This window comes from Macaca fascicularis, chromosome 2 (assembly GCF_037993035.2).
Source record: "Macaca fascicularis isolate 582-1 chromosome 2, T2T-MFA8v1.1".
Lineage (NCBI taxonomy): Eukaryota > Metazoa > Chordata > Mammalia > Primates > Cercopithecidae > Macaca > Macaca fascicularis.
This window is the reverse complement of record NC_088376.1, coordinates 37,456,097-37,477,019: the sequence shown is the minus strand read 5'-3', so window position 1 is coordinate 37,477,019 and position 20,923 is coordinate 37,456,097. Positions and strand designations below refer to the sequence as shown.

The following is a 20,923-nucleotide window of genomic DNA, read 5'->3' as shown; positions in this document are numbered from 1 at the left end:
ATGCCTGTACCCCTATTGTATTTGAGAAATAACTCACTTTCAATTTTACAGGCTTATAGGCTCAGATTTGCCTTATCTCAGATGAGACTTTGGACTATGGACTTTTGAGTTAATGCTAAAATAAGTTAAGACTTTGGGAGACTGTTAGGAAGGCATGATTGGTTTTGAAATGTGAGGACATGAGATATGGGAGAGGTCAGGGGTGGAATTATGTGGTTTGCCTGGGTCCCCACCCACATTTCACTGGAATTCCCACGTGTTATGGGAGGAATCGGGTGGAAGGTGGTTGAATCATGGTGGCAGGTCTTTCTCATGTTGTTCTCGTGATGGTGAATAAGTTTCACAAGATCTGATGGTTTCAAAAAGGGGAGTTTCTCTGCACAGGATCTTTATGCCTGCTGCCCTCCATGTAAGATGTGACTTGCTCCTCCTTGCCTTCTGCCATGATTGTGAGGTTTCCCGAGCCACATGGAACTGTAAGTCTATTACACCTCTTTCTTTCGTAAATCACCCAGTCTCAGGTATGTCTTTATCAGCAGCATGAAAATGGACAAATAAAGCACTTAAAACATTTCAAATATTTTGAATCTCTGGAAAACAGCTTGAGAAATGTGGATTTAAGGAATGACTTTGCCTGGGGAAGAGTCTGGAATTGCTTGGTGTTGTTAAACAATGTGTTAATGTTAAACCTTTTTGGAGCAAAATAAACAAATCAGGTGATGCCTTCTTAGTCTACAAGTCATAGCTCATGCAGGAGGTGGCAGGTTGAACATATCAGCAATCTGGAACCTTACCCGTCCCTTTGCTCATGGTCCAGAATTTATTAGTATGAACAGGCTACTGCTGGGGTTCCATGCTGGGCTGAGGGGCCTGTCTTCCAGAAGAGGGGATCCTTGGAGAAGCACTGAGCTCCTACCCCAGCCACTGCCCTATTGGGTTACACAGGGACCTGCAGGGTTGCAGTGCATGCTACTGCTGGGACCAAGGGCTGTGCTTGCCTGTGGCTGAAGAAACTAACTGGGAGATAACACTTGTGGTCTTGTTTATTGTATTTCATTTAAGTTGGGGATCAAAAACACATGTCCTAGATTGCAGAAAAGTCAGAGACTGGTGGGCTGTTTGGGTTTATGCTATACATCAACGGCAAGACAAATCCAAGAGCTGACCCACTGAGAGGCCCCCACTGCCTCCCAAAGCCAGTGCCACAGAAATCAGGACAGCTCTGGGAACTGGGGATTAGCCCATCCACACTGGATGCCTGTCAAAGGGATAGCCACTCCAGAAAGACTAGTTTCAAAGCGTATCTTAGCTGATCTGTTTCTCACAGCCAAAGAAATAAAGTAGGTTTAGGTAAAGTACTTGGCTTTTCTTTCTCTACTTTGCCCAGTCATGCTTGTAGAGATACTGAGGGACTTGCTAAGCAGTCTTAGGGCAAAACTTCAATATGCTCACATTTCCACATCAGTGGTCTGTAACCTTCTCTAAAGTGTTCTGTAAACAGTCTTCCTCTAAGCACTGAGGTTAGTGCCAAGCATTCCTGCCACTTCTCCTTAGAACACACTTAGCCAAGACACTGCCTGGCTGATGAGTGGCCTTTGCTGCCTGCACCCTCACCTAGCAGGCAGCAGCACCAAGACTGAACTCCCACCTGGAGGAGCAGGAACCCCTGCGGTGTGCAGGTCCCTGGCTTTCTGCCCCACAATATTGCACAGTGCAGAGCCGCCCCACACCACAAGTGATGCTTGACAGAGCTTGATCATCCACTCTCTCCAACAAAGGTACCACTGTTACTCCTGAATGTGAACTGAGAGTTGAAAATAGAAAACTTTAGAATAGCTTGTGTTGTATGTGAAGTGATATTTCCTTAATATAAACTTGATATTTTTAAGGAGCTGCCATGCATCAGAGGTTTTTTTTTTTTTTTTGGTAACAGTTAAGATATAATTTACATAGTATATAATTCACTCATTTAAAGTACATGATTTAGTTGTTTTTAGTTGTTATATTCAGATTTGTGCAACCATCACAATCAATTTTAGAACATTTTCATAATCTCAAAAAGAAACCCCATACCCTTTAGTCTTCACCTCCCAATCCTATCCCCATTCCCCACTCCAACCTTCTGCCAACCCCTAGCAACTACCAATCTACTTTCTGTCTCTATAGATTTGTCTATACTGGGCAATTCATATAAATGGAATCATACAATATGTGATTTTTGTTTGTTTGTTTTCTTCCTGTCTTCAAGGTTCATCCATGCTGTGGCATCAGTAGTACAATAATACTTCATTCCTTTCTGTTCCCAAATAACATTCCATTACATAGATATACATTTTGTTTATCCATTCATCAGTGATGGATATTTAGGTTGCTTCCACTTTGGTGCTATCGTGAATAATATTGCTAAGATCATTTGTGTACAACTTTTTGTATGGATATGTTTTCATTTTTCTCGGTCATAGATTTAGGATTGGTATTGCTGGGTAATATGGTTAACTCTTTTTGAGGAACTGCCAAACTGTCTTCCAGAGTGACTGCACTATTTTATTTTACATTCCCACAGCAAATATGAGTGTTCTAATTTCTCCATATCATCTTCAACACTTGTGATTGTCCATCTTTTTTATAGTGGGTGTGTAATGGTATCTCATTTTGATTTTGATTTGCATTTCTCTGATGACTAATGATGTTGAACATCTTTTCATTTGCTTATTAGCCATCTGTGTATCTTTAGAGAAATGTCTATTCCAATCTTTTATCCATTTTTGAACTGAATTGTCTTGTTATTATTGAAAAACTTAAATTTTGAATGAGTATTCAACTGCACTTTAAAATTCAGCCCCGGAAGACATTTTATGTCTCTCCCCAGGAAACGGGATACCATTCTGGGAGAACTCTAGTCCCTAAAGCTATGGTTTTTAATCTCTTTTTGATTCACAGACACCTTCAAGATTCTAATGAAAATTATGAATCTTCTCCCCAGAAAAATGCACACATGCACATTTTTTGCATTTAACATTATTAATATATTATTAACATTAATAAATGTTTTGCATTTAATACCAAGGAGTTCTAGACCTTCCCCCATCAACTACTGCCTTACGTTCTTTTTGTAAGAGGAGTGCAAAAGTTCTTCTGATTGGATGATTGTCAAATAATTGAACCTGGCCTTAATGGGCAACATAAAATTCTCAACTTCTAGTTCCTCACAGAGAGAAAAAAAGACATGTGAACTGTATTGTCTGAATTATCAAAACTGCACCGTGGAGAAATATCTTTTACAAAAGATTGGTTTAAAGCAGTCCATCATCCCTCTAAATTTTCCCTTTCCAGGCCATGAGAGCTTTACACCATCATGTTTGGAGCCCTCTCAGAACAGTTTCCTCTGAATTTGGAAGTCAGCCTTATGCCATCAACCTACAGTGAAGCACACTGTAGGGGGAGCTGTGCAGATTATTATTACCAGTTATGAAAATGTTGGACTTCTCTTCTGGATGCTCACACACTTTACAAAACGCTTATTCAAACACGGAGAAAAAAACTGTGCTTTTCTTAAGTCTATGATTTTTTTTTTAATCTTATGAGTACCATAAAACTTTTAGGTAAATGTTTTCTTCTCTGCTTTTCCCCATCTGAAGCTCAGAGGTAACTTGGCTGCCTTCCTCTGGCAACTGAACCGGGTAACTAGATTCATTCGGTACTGGACTCGAGTGTTCTGAAAACAGAAAATCATCACCCGCAGTTTACCAGGTGTTATGTGTATGTAAGACAGAGAAGGTAAGAATTGTTTGGGTTTAAGCAGATGTCATAGAAACACAGAGTGCTGTAGTATTTTTTCTACACTTGTTGAGATCAAATGAGGCTGCAAGGGAAGGTAACGTCCAGCCCACAGTGGGAAGTTAACTTTGCCCTCTTCAGCTAAAATCTGCATAGGAATACAGATGAAAATTCATTGGGAATCCAGGACAAGAGGAATGAGATGACTTGCCCAATAAAACATTATCTGTAAACACCAAAAGTAGACTACTGGTCCCTAATCTTTTCATCTCATTTGGGTACCCTGATCTCTGAGATTTTGGAAAATGTGTGTTAAGACACTAACTCAGATTTAGTCTTGACACATTTTAATATTTGGTATTAATATATCTTTTTGAAAAATGAAGGTGAGACATTAAATTACAGTTGAATTTTCTGACAAATTTGGATAACCCATTAATTACTAAATACTTCAGCTTTAAAAAACAGTACAAATTTAAGGAAATACATAGTACCTCATGATTCCTTAAGTATTTCTCGTGACTACAGAGTCTGTCATTGTTCCTCCTAGTCAACACGTAGTACAAACATCTCAGAAACGGGTTGCAGTCTACAGATTTTAAGCTGAAGCTTGGGACTGTCTAAAAGTAAAAATCTCCTGAATATAATAGCAATGCACATAGCTACAGTATTTTTAGAAAATCTGCAAAGCCCTTTCAGATACATATTTTCAGTAAATGTTCTCGACGCCATTAGATATTATTTCGGTTTTACTGATAAATACAATGAAGATTTGAACAGTAGTGATTTTCATCCACCCAGTATTTGCTTAGGATGTTACGTGTTAGGCAGCATGCTGACTGAGGATGTAGGCAGGACCTAGCCCCTGAGAGACAGAAATCAAAGAGGATAGCACAGTCTGGTCGTGGCCACACACAGGGTGCTGTGAGAGCAATGAGGAGAAACGTTCCCTGATGTGGGTCAGGGTATAGGGGAAAGCTTTGCCAAGCCAGATAAAGTAGCCAAGTAAATGGGGAGTTTCAAGAGCACATGACAGGGTATGGGAAGAGGAGGCAAACTGAAGGACAGCATGCACACCAACACGGAAGAAATGATGTGGTGCACCTCAGGAATGGCATTTTCCATTGGTTCGAACTAGCTGAGCCTCTCCTAAGTGCTGGGCTTGTGCCGGGTAATGGGGATCCCACCATGAACCAGATAAGCAAAGTCCTTGCCCTCAAGGAGTTTTAATTCTAACAGCAGAAATAGACAATACAAACATAAATCAAGTAATGAAATGATTTCAGATAGTGGTGGGCACTATGAAGGAAATAACGCAGGCCAATGAGCTAGAGAAATGGGGAGAAGCAGGTTTGGGAGGCAGCAGTCAAAGAAGGCTTGCTCATGAGAAGATGCCAGAGTGCAGGCCTGCAAGGGGAAAATGCCAATCACAGGTGAGGTAAGAGAAAGGGAATATTCAGGGTAAACTGCAAGTCAAAGACCCTAAGAGGTTAAAGCTTGTTGTACTCAAAAAACAGAAAGGAGGACAGCATGGGTGGAGCACAGTAAAGGATGATGCAACGGGAGATTAGGCCCAGATTATTGAGGCCCTGTAGGCTATATTAATTCATTTGGATTTTATTCTGAGTGGAGTAAGAAGCCTTGGGACTGGGCACAGTGGCTCACGCCTATAACCCAGCACCTTAGGAAGCTGAGGCAGGTGGATCACTTGAGGTCAGGAGTTCGAGGCCAGCCTGACCAATATCGTGAAACCCTGTTCCTACTAAAAATACAAAAATTAGCTGGGCCTGGTGGCATGCACCTGTAATCTCAGCTACTCGGGAGGCTAAGGCAGGAGAATCACTTGAGCCCGGGAGGCAGAGATTGCAGTGAGCCGAGATCCTGCCATTGTACTGCAGCCTGGGCAACACAGTGAAACTCCATCTCAGTCAAAAAAAAGAGAAGCCTTGGAAGAGTCTAAAGGGAAGCAGTGGTGACACTGTTTCATTTACTTTTCTAAAGGATAACTCCAGAAGTTCCCTGAATTATTGGTGTGAGTAGTATCAGTTAGGCTACTGCCAGAATCAGGGTGAGAGAGAAGTAGTCTGGATCAGGTGGTAGAAGTGCAGGAGGGAAATGGTTGGGTCTGAGATAAGATTCTGGGGGAAGATTCAGGACCTCCCAAATGACTGGATATGCAGACGTGGGTAAGGAAGGAATTATCAGCAACTCCTAGGAACAGGCAAACATAATGCTGTGTCCTGATATGGAATCTTAGCAAGAGGGAGAATAAAGAGTTCTCTCTTGGAAACAAGATGTTTGTCAGACATCCAAGTGAAGACATTGCATAAGCAGCTAGGTATCTAAGACAGCAGCTCCGGGAGAGGTCAAGATTAGTAATAAATGTAAGGGTCACTGGCCTATAAGTGGCATTAAGAGCTTGAGATTGGAATGGAAACTTCTAGGGAAGAGAATGCTGAGGGAGAAAACCCATGACAGAGCTCCAGGGGGCCCTCTGACTTACAGGTTAGAAGAGGAAAAGCCATGAGATGGAGTGGAGGATGAGGTAGAGATGAAACCAGAAGTTCCAGGTCTTAGAAGCCAAGAGAGAGTCCAGCTGTGCTGAATGATGCTCAGACGGTGATTAGGTCACTGGTGAACTCAAGAGCAAGAAAGCAGTCTGGGGATGGAAATGGTGGTGGAGAGGGTTAGGAAGAGAACTACGGTGGGGCGAGGTGAGAAACTGGAAAGAGTCACTGCAGACACCTCTTTTCAGAAGTGTTTGGGTGAAGGGAAGCAAATAAACATACAGAGCAGTAGATAGAGAGGTATAAAAAAATGAGTTTTTTTTAAAAAAGGGGAAATAACAGGATGTTTTATGCTAATGGGAAAGATCCACTAGAGAAAGAGGATTCACAGGGGCCATACCCTTAAGGTGGCAAGTACACTACACTGACCTGTCTCATCTGTAACTGCACAATCTAGTTCCTTTGCTAGATCTATTTCCTGTGATTCTCAGATGCTGGCATCTTTCAGGGCCCCAAACCCAGCCTCCTGCTCCCCTCTCTCTCCACAGCCTCCCTGGTGGATCTTATCAACTCCCATGATTTCAAATGCTTCTGGCATATCAACATCCAGATCTTTATCTCCCATCTAAACTTGTCCTCAGCAGTGCAGACGCTGAACATTTATTTCCAATGGATATTCCATGGGCACCATGCACGAAAGCCAGTCCCTTGCCCTCCCTGCCTCTCTCCTCTGCATAAGTGCTGAGCAAGAGAGGACTGCTTGCTAAGGTTCTTTAGCCTACCCCGCTTATTCACTGCCAGCCTGACTTTACACACCACCAGCCCCTTGGCTAAGAGGGGCTACCAGCCTAGTAAATAACCAGCCCAGTTGGATGGCAAAACCAGTCTATCAATCCAGGTAAGTTTGACCCCTAAATCCATGCTTCTACACATTTCCCTTAAAGAAAGTTCCTGCAGTTACTTTATTTTCAACATGTATCATAAAATCCTTCTTTCAATTAGTACACAGCTATTCACATTTAAGTCAGCAAGATAAGTATCACTTTATGATAATACATATTCATATGAGAAAAAAGTCTAGCAAAGTGGTTTATTCTCACAACTTATCACTGGAGGAAGTCCTTCAAACAAACTAGTGCAGAGAAAATGCCTATCAAAAGTATTGGTTTTTCAGCTTTCTTCACCACTGCTTTAGATGTATCATTTTTATAATTTTATCTCTTCATGTTTTTAAAGAGCTGCTACTTCAGATGACAGTAACTCTTTGGTGTTTATTTTTATTTCCAAGATTGTGATTTTTTAAGAGGCTACTTTAAGGCTGTGAATTGTCTCACTGTCTTTTCACTCTCTCTTTTTAGTTCTTCAATATGGGCATCCAAGCGCTCTAGAATGTGATGAGACCTCAGTTCCTCCTCTTCCAAAAATCTAGTAGCTATTGAACCAAGGGGAGAAACAGGCAAGGAACACTGGAAGAGAGACAAATTTTGACATGTGTAAATAAGTAGAATATTATATTTCTAAGACACACTGTTCATGACATTTTCTAACTAGCAATATTAAAAGCTGATTGTTTTCCTTTGAAGAGACTTTTTTGGTTTTCATCCTAATAAGAGCAATAAAAGAACAAAACTCAGTAAATTCTGTAAAAATTAACACAGATCTGTCCCTTTCTGACCCAAGTTGTAATCATGTAAAGTATCATATATTAGTTATTGGTCTGAAGAACGTTTCAGTTTAGACTTATATATCCTTCCATAGTTAATGCCTATTATTTCAAACTCACTTTAAAAACCTGAGTATGTCACTTTCATTTTAAAGCACAGACAATTTAACAAAAATAAATTAGATGCCAGCTAAAATCAATATTTTTTCTCCTCCAAATTTTCAGTCCACAGTCCCTTATCTGAAACCCTTGAGGCTAGCGATGTTTCAGAATTCTGATTTTTAGAAAGGTAGTACAGAACATATGCCATATGCAGTCAATACTCATTCACAACAGCAGTCGTATTCTATAAAGTCACCCAGAACACTGAATTAGCAAACACAGAATTTTTGGCCCAGGGAAATATACACATACAACAAATACACACACACACATACACACACCCCACACAGAGAGTACAATCCTAAATCCTAGAACAACTCATTCTGGTGGATTCTGTATTTTTTATTTCACATGAGAGACATGAGGATCAGAAGTGGTAACTCTCCTGAGGCCGCCCCACTAACTGGTGCTGAGGCTGGAATTCAGACTCTACTCATTCCTCTGTCTGGCATGGAGCTGAGCTTCTTCCCTACACTGCGCTGTCCCATCCATCTCCACCCTCTGGTGGAGATGCCTACTTCAACCTTGGCTTAGATTGTGCAAGTCGGCACTCAAATTTTTGGCCACTCTGTATATGTCCACGAATGACTGTGGAAGTGCTCTGCGCATACTGATTTGGGAGTTATAAAGCTGAGGGAGTAGACAAATTCACAGATACAGAATCTGTGAATAATGAGGATCAACTGTATTACCCCAGTGGAGTCTGAGGGAACATCCCATAACCAAACACATTGATATTTCTGAAGCAAAACACATGGATATTCACACTAAGTGGAACAGAGAAAGTCTATACAAATTAACACATCAGTTCAGGCCAGGGAAAGTTTTGGTGCCAAAATAATTCTGCTGCTAAACTTAGGAAGAAAGTGAAGTGAGGACTTATTTTGAAAAATAAAAGAAAACCTTTCCATGGATTTGGTGGCACATTAATAAGTCAAAAATACTGCACTTTCATGGCTATACAGCTGCAGCTGGTGATAGGAAATGAAGGGCCCATGGCAAGTGCTTTGGTGCAGAAGGCAAAAAGATGGTGCAGGCTGCACAGCAATGGAAGGAGCAAGGGACCGGCATGGTGTCCAAGGCACATTCTGCTCTGAGGGCCACCATCTGTGACACCCAAGCCATGCTCTGCACACATCAGAGGCACACACTTCCTCCACCTCTGAACTCCCTTTCTCCTTTCCAGCAGCTTCTCTTTTCTTCCTTCACTGCCTGTGCCTCAGGACTATGTTGGCATCCAGAGACATTTCTTGAACTAACCATTCCAGAAGAAAATTGAGCATCTCTTAAAAGGGCAGGAAGGGAATTTCCAATAAGTGTTAAAGACAAATGAATAACTATAACACATTTCAGAACATTTTGAAAAGTAGTCTTGGCTGAAAGTCTCTTCACAAGCAAAAACTGTATGACAGGGATATACCTGAGAATAATGAAGAGTACTTATGATAAAAGAACCAGTAAGGAAAAAAAAAATCACCCTCTTCACCCTTAAAATAAAAAATAAAATCAAACTAAAAAACTAATAAATTAATAAGATCAGAAAGTTTCCATACCGAAGACATAAACTCTTCTTGGTCATTCATACTCTCAGACACAGTGTCAGAAAAATTGGCTTCATTTGTATCTAGCGCTGAAGGCAAAGAGTGACTTTTACACAGAGAGTAGGAAGTCAAAGACCTGGTGGAGCTGCAAGGGCTGATTTGAGGACTCAGGGGGCTTAGCACCCTAGACATGGGGTCTATACTATCCGACGCTTGTCCTCTTGGAGAATGAAGACCTGTTTTGTAGTGCTCAGTCTTTATTCCATCATGTCTGTGCTGGCCATGGGTTGGCCTGGATGGTAGATTAGAAAACAAAACAAATAAAAAATTGTAGCAACTTTTCTTTCTCCAACAGAAATGTAGGAAATTTGCTTAAGCCAACAGCCTAATTAATAAGGCTAGAATTTACAAAATGAGCAATCTACTGAGATCAGGTGTTCTTTCATTCATTCAGGTCCCAAATATCCAATCCCCACTACCAGGTCCCTGCCCTCACACACTTATGGTATAGCAAGAAAGACAAACAAGCTGCCAGGTAATCTAGTGTGGTTAGTGCTGGGACAGGAGAAGTGCTGTGCACCTAAGAAGGCACCTAACCTCACTAGAGGGTTGGGCTGGTGTAGGAGTAGAGGTGAGCGTGTCAGCGAAGGCTTTGGGTAAGAAAACATGTAAGCCATATAGTATGAGCTGAAGCCAGGTGGCTTTTCACTGACTGCTTATTTCTTATGGTAACAGCCTATAACAAACTGACTAAAAACACAAAGGAAGCTGTTTATAAAAAGCCATATTCTACTTCTTATGGGCAAATGGGGTTGAAGAGGTGGAAGGCAGCATGAAAAGTCTCAGGTAATACACATGTTGTTTACACTGACATCCAGAGTGTACAAAACACAAGCTTTAATGAAAACGCTATACACCTCCCCCACCAATTTTTTAACATGATCATGGCTTTCCTTGTGTACACTATCCTTCAGAATTAAACATGGAGTCCTTTGATGAAGATTTAATTTCTGTAAGTCAGAAATTATTCTCAAAGAAATGAGAATTATATTGTACCAATACACATTTTAAATAAACTTTTAAGAAATTTTACTTGAACTCTGTATTCTTGAACTCAGTTGTTCTTCTGTGTGTTGGTTTAAAGATCCTGTCATTTTGTTTTTTGCACATCTGAGTAGAAATCTCCAGCTGAGATTTGGTATTCATCAAATCTTTCTGTAGTTGTTGATTTTCAGACACTAATTTATTTAATGCCTCAATATAATTCTCCTGGAGATCTGCTAGTGAAATCTCTTTTGCCTAATAAAAAAGAATACTAGAGTCACTTAATCTATACGAGAATACTTGTGATCTGTGATACTGCTGGTTGGAAATTTCAGTATTTTTTAGTTGTAAGTAGTTAATCTATGGCTTTAATTTAGAAAAAGTGAAGATTTGTTTTTAGGCCTCTAAGACTAACAGAGATAAAGAATTCTTCAAGTAAATGCTGGTGAAACGCTAGAACCACAATGGGCTTCCTTGTGTGGCAAGGAATTCCAAGGAGGTGGAGGAAGGATGGAACCAGGATGGAGGAAAGTTGTAAGAGGGAATCAGAAACAGGGAAAAAGAAGGAAAATAGCGGCCATGTTTCTTCTGCAAGAAGGTGAAGGTTGAATAGCCCCAGAATACCAGTGGAAGAAAACAGAGACCTAGTTCAAGGAAAGAAATTTGAACAAAAAGTTCTAAGAAAAAAATCTGGCTGGCAGGGACTTTAAAATAAATACTCTCTAATATTAAACACTTTTCTACAACTTTGATATCTACTCATATATAAATTTGGACATGATAAGGCAGGATTCAAGTACATAGTGGGAATTACTATTGCGATCTGGTATCATATATTTGATTGCTTTTCAATTCGAGGTGTTTCCTGGTAAGACACTACTTGAAAAAATGGTAGTCTGGGTGATTTTTTTTCTGATGACAAAATGTTTTAATTAGTATTATGCAAAGTTATGGTAATCTTTGGAGTTTAATACCATGGTTAGCTTGGTCTTTTCTGCAAAAAAAAAAAAAAAAAAAAAATTCTGAAAGTAAGCTCGTCAAGAGTGGTCTAACAAACATAATTTTCCTAACAAAAACATAAACTTTAAAATATATCTGTGAACTATCTGTGTACAAGTAGTGACTAAGAGCTACAAAATCTTTCAACAAGTTGTAAATGCCAGATAAAATACCAGAGAAGAACATCTGCAGGACATACGAGTTAAAATGAAACTATTATCAGTTTTTAAAACATGGTAAATAATGTATTTTATCAGAGCTGTTGCTTTCATTACTAAGATAATTAGGTAATTTATTAAAATAGACATTTAACCCAAACATTCATTTGTACCAGTAACTTCAGCTTTCTACATGGTAAAATGCAAAAGGGCACTTTCTAATAATTATTCTTCATAATATGTACAACATATTCACACTGTATGTAATTTCAAAACTAGAGAAAGCTTAAACTGCTGATACGGTTTTCACCAGTTTGATGTCTGATGTCATTAAACATACTTAATAAAAAATGATGATGCTTACCTTTGTTCAGGTATGTTTTAAAAATTTCTCTAAGTTATTATTTTATAAACAATTACTATAGATAAATGAATATGAAAGGTAATATGAAAACTGAGTAGCAAGCACACATCTAGCTGTGTAAAGAAAGAACAGTATTACCACTATTATTGACAGCTGGAAGTTTCAGGAGAAATTAAGCTGAACAGCATCTCTGGTCATGGTCTGGCTAAAGTTCCCCAAGAGTTCTCAATTCTTAAATATGAACAGATAATCACTGCATAAGAGTCTCTCAATCAAGTACTGCCGAAACCTAAGCCTTTACAGAATTCTGTGGTGTAAATCAGTTTAGTTCTTAGAGTTCTCCACTACTAGCTTAATACTGGCTTTATTAGGGGATATGAAGTTCCCTCCCTCCCTTCCTTCCTTCCCATCTTCCCCCTTATAAAATGTTTAGCTATTGTCTCCTCTCCTATTATTCCCAACCTTGTGGATTTGTGCTTTAAAAATAAATCCTTTCATGATAGTTTTAGAGGGATTTGAGGATACAGCAAGATCAGATGAGTGTTTTCACCTGCCACCTTCCATGACAGTGTAATATTCATAAAATCACAAATTAACCACTGAAATAAATATTTAGTTTACTTCAAAATTTTGGACATTGCAAACAATACTGCAATGACCATTTTATGCACATTTGCTCCTAGAGAATGGTTTCTAAGGGAATGTAAAAAGATTAACACCATTCTGAAAACAATTCAGCAATGACTATCAAAATCAGAAACACACATGACCCAGGAATTTAGAGGCTATACGTATTTACGCATTTGAGGGATATTGCTAAGCTGTCCTCTAGAAAGGCCATATCAATTCACTTTCTCATTGACAGTGCAATCAATCTGTTTCCTTACATCTTTCTAACATTGGCTATATATTAGTTTTTAAAGGTTATTATCAAACCAATTAGTAAAAGAATGTCTATTTATTTTGCTTTATTAGAGAGGTTGAACAGTTTTCTTTGTTTACTAGATATTTATATTAATTCTATGAGGTATCTATTTACATCCTTTGCCTATTTTTCTACTGGATTATCTTTTCCTTATTATCTTTGTAGGGAATTTTTATGTATTAATAATTTACATTAACCTTTTGTCTGATTATAAATTGTTTTCTCCCTATTAGCCTTTTTTAATAGGGCCTTTTACCTTCCAGAAACTTCACATTTTTATGTTGTAAAATCCTCTATGACTTCATGATGTTTAGAGAATCTTACCCTTCTGAAAGATTACAAAAATAGTCCCCCGTTTTTCCAGTTGAAATAAGGTACTCTACAATAGTCTTTTTGCACATTCTTCCACCCCAGTATCCACAATCCTGGATTGTGAAATTAGAACTTTTCAGAGCAAACAGGGAGCACCTTGGAATTATATATCTTTTTGGAGGAATACTCTCTGGAAATCCAGGAAATAAGCATTTATACAATTTTCAGACATTTGACCTACACCAAGAAAAGATGGGTCAGAATAGATGAGTCATTTCACAAATTATAGGAACTTTGTAACAAAACAGTTAAAAGAGCATCTATACTGTAACTCACTGTTGGCTAATCATGTTCTCTCTGGTTTCACAGAAGCTTGTATGCATTTCTTACCCTTGCTACTAGATTACTCTAGTCTCCTAAAGGCTAGAGTAATTTGAGTGATTGCAGCTGATCCAAAATCTCTCTTAAAGGCAAGAATGCTATCTTATTTATCCTGTGTTCATTATAGCACCTACTAAAAGTCCTTGAATATAAAAGATTCTAAAATATTTTACTATGTGAATATCTTGCAGAAAAAAAATTAAAGCTAAATTATTTTAAAGACAATATACTTTCTAAAAAGATAACATAAACATAATAATCATTAACGATAATAATAAAAATACCACCATCTAGCATGTATTGCATACTTACTAAGTGCCAGGTACTATGCTAAGTCCTTAATATACATTCTTCCAACTAAGAACACAGACTGTAGGTATATTTTATCACATACATAATATAAAAAAAAACCTTCATGGCCGGGCATGGTGGCTCACGCCTGTAATCCCAGCACTTTGGGAGGCTGAGGCGGGCAGATCACCTGAGGTCGGGAGTTCGAGACCAGCCTGACCAATATGGAGAAACCCCATCTCTACTGAAAATACAAAATCAGTCGGGTGTAGTGGCGCTTGCCTGTAATCCCAGTTACTCAGGAGGCTAAGGCAGGAGCATCGCTTGAACCCGGGAGGTGGAGGTTGAGCCAAGATCACGCCATTGCACTCCAGCCTGGGTAACAAGAGCAAAACCCCATCTCAAACAAACAAAAACCCTTCCTGCTGCTGGAGTGGAGAGTCATATTTTGCTCACTTCCAGCATTTTGCCTTCATTTCCTTGAGAAAATTTCTGCAAAAGGATCTAAGTTGATCTTAACTCTCTGTTTATAATGTTAATATTTACAAAGTAATTTTTTTTAAGGCATGGATAGTAGAAAAACTTAAGTTTCTATTTATGTACCTCATGTAAACCCAATTCGAATTTCATCACCATTTCAGAAAGATGACGATTTTCTAATTTGAGTGACTCCAGCTGATCCAAAATCTCCTGAAAAGGGGAAAGCAGAAAAAAATAAATATAACATGTAAATCAAATGCATCTTACAAAATTTTCCACATGGAATTTTCATTAGGCTAAGTCATATTCTTCATTTATATATAAACATATATAAATATACATATATATATGGACTTTCTAAAAAGATTTATAAGGTGTTATTAAGCTGAATGAACATGAATGGGATGAAGATATCATTCTAATAGGATAAATCAGGTGATAAAGCAGCAAAGTTTCAATTCACTGGTAAATCCCTTAAATCCCTACCCATTCTCCTGTGTTGGACTCCTCCAACTTGGCTTCTACCTGCAACGTCACATGGAATTGTACTTTATTCACAAAATAATAACTTATTTTCAGTTCTCATTCCCCTTAGCTTTTGTGCTTAACCATTCCCATTTGAAAATATTCCTTCTGGCCGGGCGCGGTGGCTCACCCAGCACTTTGGGAGGCCGAGATGGGCGGATCACAAGGTCAGGAGATCGAGACCATCCTGGCTAACACGGTGAAACCCCGTCTCTACTAAAAATACAAAAAAAAAAATTAGCCGGGAGTGGTGGCAGGCGCCTGTAGTACCAGCTACTCGGGAGGCTGAGGCAGGAGAATGGCGTGAACCCAGGAGGCGGAGCTCGCAGTGAGCCGAGATCGCGCCACTGCACTCCAGCCTGGGCAACAGAGTGAGACTCCGTCTCAAAAAAAAAAAAAAAAAAGAAAATATTCCTTCTTTCCTTGGCTTGGCAAAAACTATCTGATTTTCCTCCTCACTGCTCCCTTTTTTTAAGCTTCATTCCAACATCTTTTACACGCTAAATGAGAAGTATCCTAAGTTTGGTTTCAGTCACTTCTCTTTTTATGCTATGCTTTCTCACTATAATCATTAAGTCTTTCAGGGGGTTTCAAATGTCACCATGAAGAAAGGACAGCCACAGCTAAATACCTAATCCTGATTTTAATCTTTAACTCCAGGCCTTCTGTGGAAATGACTATTATCCACACAAAATTCCAGCCTTTATTCCAAACAAATGTGTTAAACCAAAGTCCTCTCCACCAGTTTCCCCAGTCTGTGTACTTTTCACACAAATTCATTATCCTTCGCCAAACTAGATCCCTGTCTTTTCTCTATTTAATTAAAGAGCATCACTTTCCATCAGTTGCCTAAGCTTAAATCCTGTGGAACACCATTTCTTAACTCTGCCTACCTCACCCTCCCTGCCAATCAAATACAATGCCCAGTCATTTTTACCAGCCCAGTATCTCCAGAATTCATCCATTTATCTCTCCCTCCCTTACCCACTGCTCAGGCCACCATCTTACCACTGTAACAGCATCTGGGTGCTCTGTCTCCCTGCTTATTCTCCATTTAAAGACCACTGAATTTTACTCCTGCTTGTGGCCACTGCCTACTGACCTCAAGGTCACAGTATAACTCCTTTATGTGGCTAACAGAGCCTTTCAGCAGCCAGTCTCTGCTTTCCAGTCTCATACCTTCCACTCATCCCACGTGTACTCTAGTTTCAACCACAGCAAGCGTGTTTCAACCACAGCAAGCGTGTTCTACTATCTCTTAGAGACCTCTGTATTTTCCTGTGCCTGAAATACTTTTCCTTCCCCTCACCCAGCTCGCTCCTAACTTAGCTTTGCTATCACACCTTCTGGAAGGCCTTTGCAGCGAGTGGTCTAGATTCAGGCTGCTTGTGATCTCTAGTGACTCTCATCATACACCACTGATATAGTCACTTTACTTGTCTGTGTCTACTCTCACCTCTGCACCACCCTCACTAAACTCTCTGTTAACCAGCATACCCTCAGCTCAAAGCAGGTATCTAATAAAAATTCACTGAATTAAATATTATGAAAATTATGTCTTTAATCAATTCCATCTTTAAAACAAATTTCAAATTTAAAAAAGTTTTTGTTCAGGCTTCACCTTATGCTCTACTGCTTTTTCTTCTGCCTTTTGCATCTCTGCTTTGAGTCGCTTTTCCATGTCTGAGGAAGAACCTTTGGTGGAAGCAATAGAGATATCTCGCTGATGTAACTCCTGAGTTAGATGGGAGATTTCCATCTTCATTCCTTCTAGTGCAGAACTGTAACTTTGTTCACCCTGTAAAATCTGTTCTTTCAACTATAAAGAAAGCAGAAAAGAAAGCACCAAAAGAGAAAGCATTTAGATAGAATAATATGTTACCAGCTAATAAAATAAAAGCTTACCTTATCTCAAGACATTAAATTTCTCCTGAATTAAATCTGCAGAAAAATTAGCAATTAACCAAGTTGCATATCTGTACTGAAGGTCAGGTGGTTATACCTACAATCATTTATTATACCTCAAAACAGGGAGAGATGGGTTATTCAAGTGCTGAGGACCACAATCAAGGTCCATGCACACTATTTAGAGGACAGTACTTGTGACCTTCATTCTTTTTTTTAGTTGTGAATCTAAAAGTTTTGCTCATATGGTATCTTGGTCCACAGGATAACAAACAGAAAGAACAAGAGGAAGAAACAAGCGAGAAGTAATCTTCAAGAAGTAACAAAAAATACAAAACAACAAATAGGACAGTTAGGACCCACTCATATAGACACAAACAGCTCTGCATACCTCAATAGCTGACAAGGATACCAACCACATCACAGCACAGGAGACAATCCATAAATACTATGTTTAGGCAATAAGAAAATATTAAATGACAGTTCATATTTTTTTGCAAACACTAAGTGTATGTCTTTTAGAAAACTTTTCATTAAAACATGTTTAAAATAAAGTTTTTAAGTTCAAAGGGAACAGCCTTCAATTATCTTAAAAATATTTATTGGGCATCGGGGGGATGCCAGAGAAAGAAGGCACTTTCCCTATGCACATTCCACGTACTCTTCCACTCCTAAATATCAAGTGGCCCCTTGAACTACATTTTTCTCTCATTAAAAATAACCCCTATAATCTCCAAACCCACAGCTCAGTCCATAAACACATACAATTTTGCAATCCTAGGTATGCATATTTTTACCTTCTTAATCTCTGCTCTGTATTCATTGTTATGTGCTTCCATCCTCTTTAATTCTTCGTATTTTTCCATTAGTTCTTGACTCAGCTGTTTACATGTTGCACTCACAGATTCCAAACTGTATGACAAAAATAAGATCCCATATTTAAAACAAAACCAAAATCCCGAAACCTATAAATTGGACTATATAATTTACATTCTTGATGTCCAAAAAATATTCAGCCAATATCTTAAACATCACATCACTCATTTAAATATTACTAAAAAGCCAATCAATAAAAAAACTGTGATAAAAATGTAAATTGTTGTCCCAATGTCAAAAATAATAAACTTAATTTTAGTCAAATGGAAGAGTACACATATACTTCAATGATAACAAAGATTATCTCAAGTACTCCAAGTATTCCAAAAGGAATAAAGCAGAAAATATGTGTGTGTATGTATGTTTGTGCATTTAACATGTAGATAAAAGAAAATACTTACTGGTTTCCAAAACCAGAAATAAATGTAAAAACAAAAAATGTATTACTTAAAGATAACTTAAAAAGTGTAAAATGATATTTCTCTTGTTGTTTGCCTAAAGGTTAACAGTTCATGTTAAAAGTAATTTTATCTTTTACATACAGAAAATGCCAGTGTACAAATGATAATGAGTCATGTGTTTAAAACAAAATATCACACTCTTCCCAATCCAAAAGTTGAGAGGTATGAAAAACCAAAAAAAAAATTATAAGTACGACAATGACAAGAGTTTAGGTAGGTATGGTATAGCATTAGTCAGGATTCAATTAACACCCAAGGAAGTAACACCACCACAGCAGAACAAAAAGGAGGATCACCGTGTGTCAACTGTTACCCCTTCCTACCCTGCTTCCAAGGTGGCAGGGAGGACAACCTAAGTGAAGGGCTGCTAAACAGGTGAAAGGTAAAGAAGTAGAGTCAGTATAGACAATTCTTTTGAAGAATTTGGTCTTAAAGAGAAGTACAGAAATGTGGAAGTAACTTGACGGAGATATAGGATTAAGGGATGGTTTTTCCCCCAGATGGGTGACGTTATAGCATATTTTATACCAGTGGATATAATTCAGCGGAGAGAAAGAACTTGATGATGTAGAAAAGAAAGGATATAACTACAGAAAAAGGACACAAGTGGAGTAGTTGGTCTTAGAAGTGCAGAAAGGCACAGGTGTGGGAAGACTGGTAGTTTTGATGACAGAAAGATTAAGAAGTTCTCCTTTAATTGCTGCTGTCTTCTCAATGAAATAAGAACTTAGGGCAGGGCGTGGTGGCTCACACCTGTAATCTCAGCACTTTGGGACGCTGAGGCGGGTAGATCACCTGAGGTCAGGAGTTCAAGACCAGCCTGGCCAACATGGTGAAACCCTGTCTCTACAAAAATACAAAAATTAGCCAGGCGTGGTGGCGCACGCCTGTAATCTCAGCTACTTGGAAGGCTGGGGAGGAAGAATCGCTTGAACCGGGAGGCAGAGGTTGCAGTGAGCCGAGATCACGCCATTGCACTCCAGCCTGGGTGAAAGAGTGGGACTCCATCTCAAAAAAAAAAAAAAAGAAAAAGAAAAAAAAAAGAAACAAGAACTCAGGCAGTTTGTGGATGCTAGAAAAAAATCTTATTTTTTTCACTATGACTACTATATTCATTTACTTTATCAATATGATGATCAAAAATTCATTTTAACAACTTGAAATTTTTGAAATGTGTGTATAATTATGTACCTGCCTTCAAGACGAGTCACCTCTGCCTGCAGAAGTTCCTCACTAGTATGGGTAAAATTCAACTGCGAGAGCACACTGTCTAAGTCCCCCTGCCCTTGAGAGGTGTACTTCTTTTCTGCCAGAGATTCTTCCCGTAGCCTATGGAAAGACATATGATGACTGTTAAGGCCTTTATCTCTGCAAACACAAACAATGCACATCTAGTTTGTGTTTCCCAACCATTTTTGATAAACTCTTTGGAACTCTTCAGTTTGTCTCCTGCTTTATAAAAAGAATATTGGGAGAGGAAAGACAGTCAAGAGGTGCTAAAAGTTATAAAAGCAGCAATTTACTCCCTTCTTAACTGGGATTTGGCCTATTTTTCAAGGGAAAAAGACAAAATGACAAAATCACTTCAGTGACACTTGAAACCTTGTACCAAAGAAACTGAAAAGTTACAGGAGAATTCTGGCAAAAATAAAAATGTACACCAGACTTACATCAAGCAAGAGGGTTAGCCCAATGGCTGGCTGCTATTATTGATAAGCAGCTACTAATCACCACCTACTCCACCAAGAAAGTGAGGCCTCCAGGAGACGTGAATGACAATTCCCTGCATGTTTGGATTTTCCCAAAGCATGCAAACTGACCTTGGCTTCTAACTTTCTAAACATGAGACTCTCTGTTAGGGACCCAAACTGGTGGCAGAAGAAAATTAACCACACAAAATTTTATAACACTTTAAAAACCTAACTCAGAAGTTAAAGCCAATTAAGAAAATCCACAATACGATCAAACATAAAATTATGAAAATGCAGTATTAAAACCAGTGCTTGGACAGGCGTGGCAGCTCACACCTGTAATCCCAACACTTTGGGAGGCCGAGGTGGGCAGATCACCTGAGGTCAGGAGTTCAAGACCAGGAGTTCAAGACCAGCCTAGCCAACATGATGAATGGCCATCTCTAAAAATACAAAATACTAGCCAGGTATGGTGGCGTGCACCTGTAGTCCCAACTACTCGGGAGGCTGAGGCTGAAGAATCGCTTGAACCTGAGAGGTGGAGGTTGCAGTGAGCTGAGATTGTACCACTGCACTCCAGTCTGGGCAACAGAAGGAGACTATCTGAAAACAAAATAAAAATAAAATAAAAATAAAAATAAGCCTAGTGCTTAATGCCTAGCCATTAAGTGGCTAAGATGAATAATATTTAAGATTAAATTGACCTTATAGCTTCTACAGCATGTTGAGTGTCAGCTGCCTTTACTTTTTCTTGTAACTTCTCCTTTTGCATTCTTCCCTCATGGATGAGATTTTCTTGAGACTGAAGAGCTGCCCTTAATTCTCTCTTTTCTTCCTGCAGAGCCTGCGAAAAAGTCAAAT

General features: G+C 38.9%; 1 protein-coding gene across 50 annotated transcripts in view; it reads right to left on the bottom strand.

Annotated features, from left to right (window-relative positions):
* CEP63 (centrosomal protein 63) overlaps positions 1–20,923 on the bottom strand; it is a 124,668-nt gene that overhangs the window by 42,400 nt on the left and 61,345 nt on the right. For 16 of the 50 annotated variants that reach the window (XM_005545813.4, XM_045386943.2, XM_065539936.2 and 13 more), the window contains 8 exons: positions 20,767–20,906; positions 19,563–19,700; positions 17,832–17,946; positions 16,751–16,948; positions 14,728–14,814; positions 10,744–10,949; positions 9,663–9,942; positions 4,108–7,750 (listed from right to left, as the gene is read on the bottom strand). In XM_005545813.4, coding sequence (XP_005545870.3) covers positions 7,592–7,750; positions 9,663–9,942; positions 10,744–10,949; positions 14,728–14,814; positions 16,751–16,948; positions 17,832–17,946; positions 19,563–19,700; positions 20,767–20,906 — 1,323 coding nt within the window. In that variant the 3' untranslated portion in view covers positions 4,108–7,591. Of the gene's footprint in view, positions 1–4,107; positions 7,751–9,662; positions 9,943–10,743; positions 10,950–14,727; positions 14,815–16,750; positions 16,949–17,831; positions 17,947–19,562; positions 19,701–20,766; positions 20,907–20,923 lie in introns of those variants that run through there. The other 34 variants (XM_074031083.1, XM_074031086.1, XM_074031079.1 and 31 more) reach the window with 9 other exon arrangements.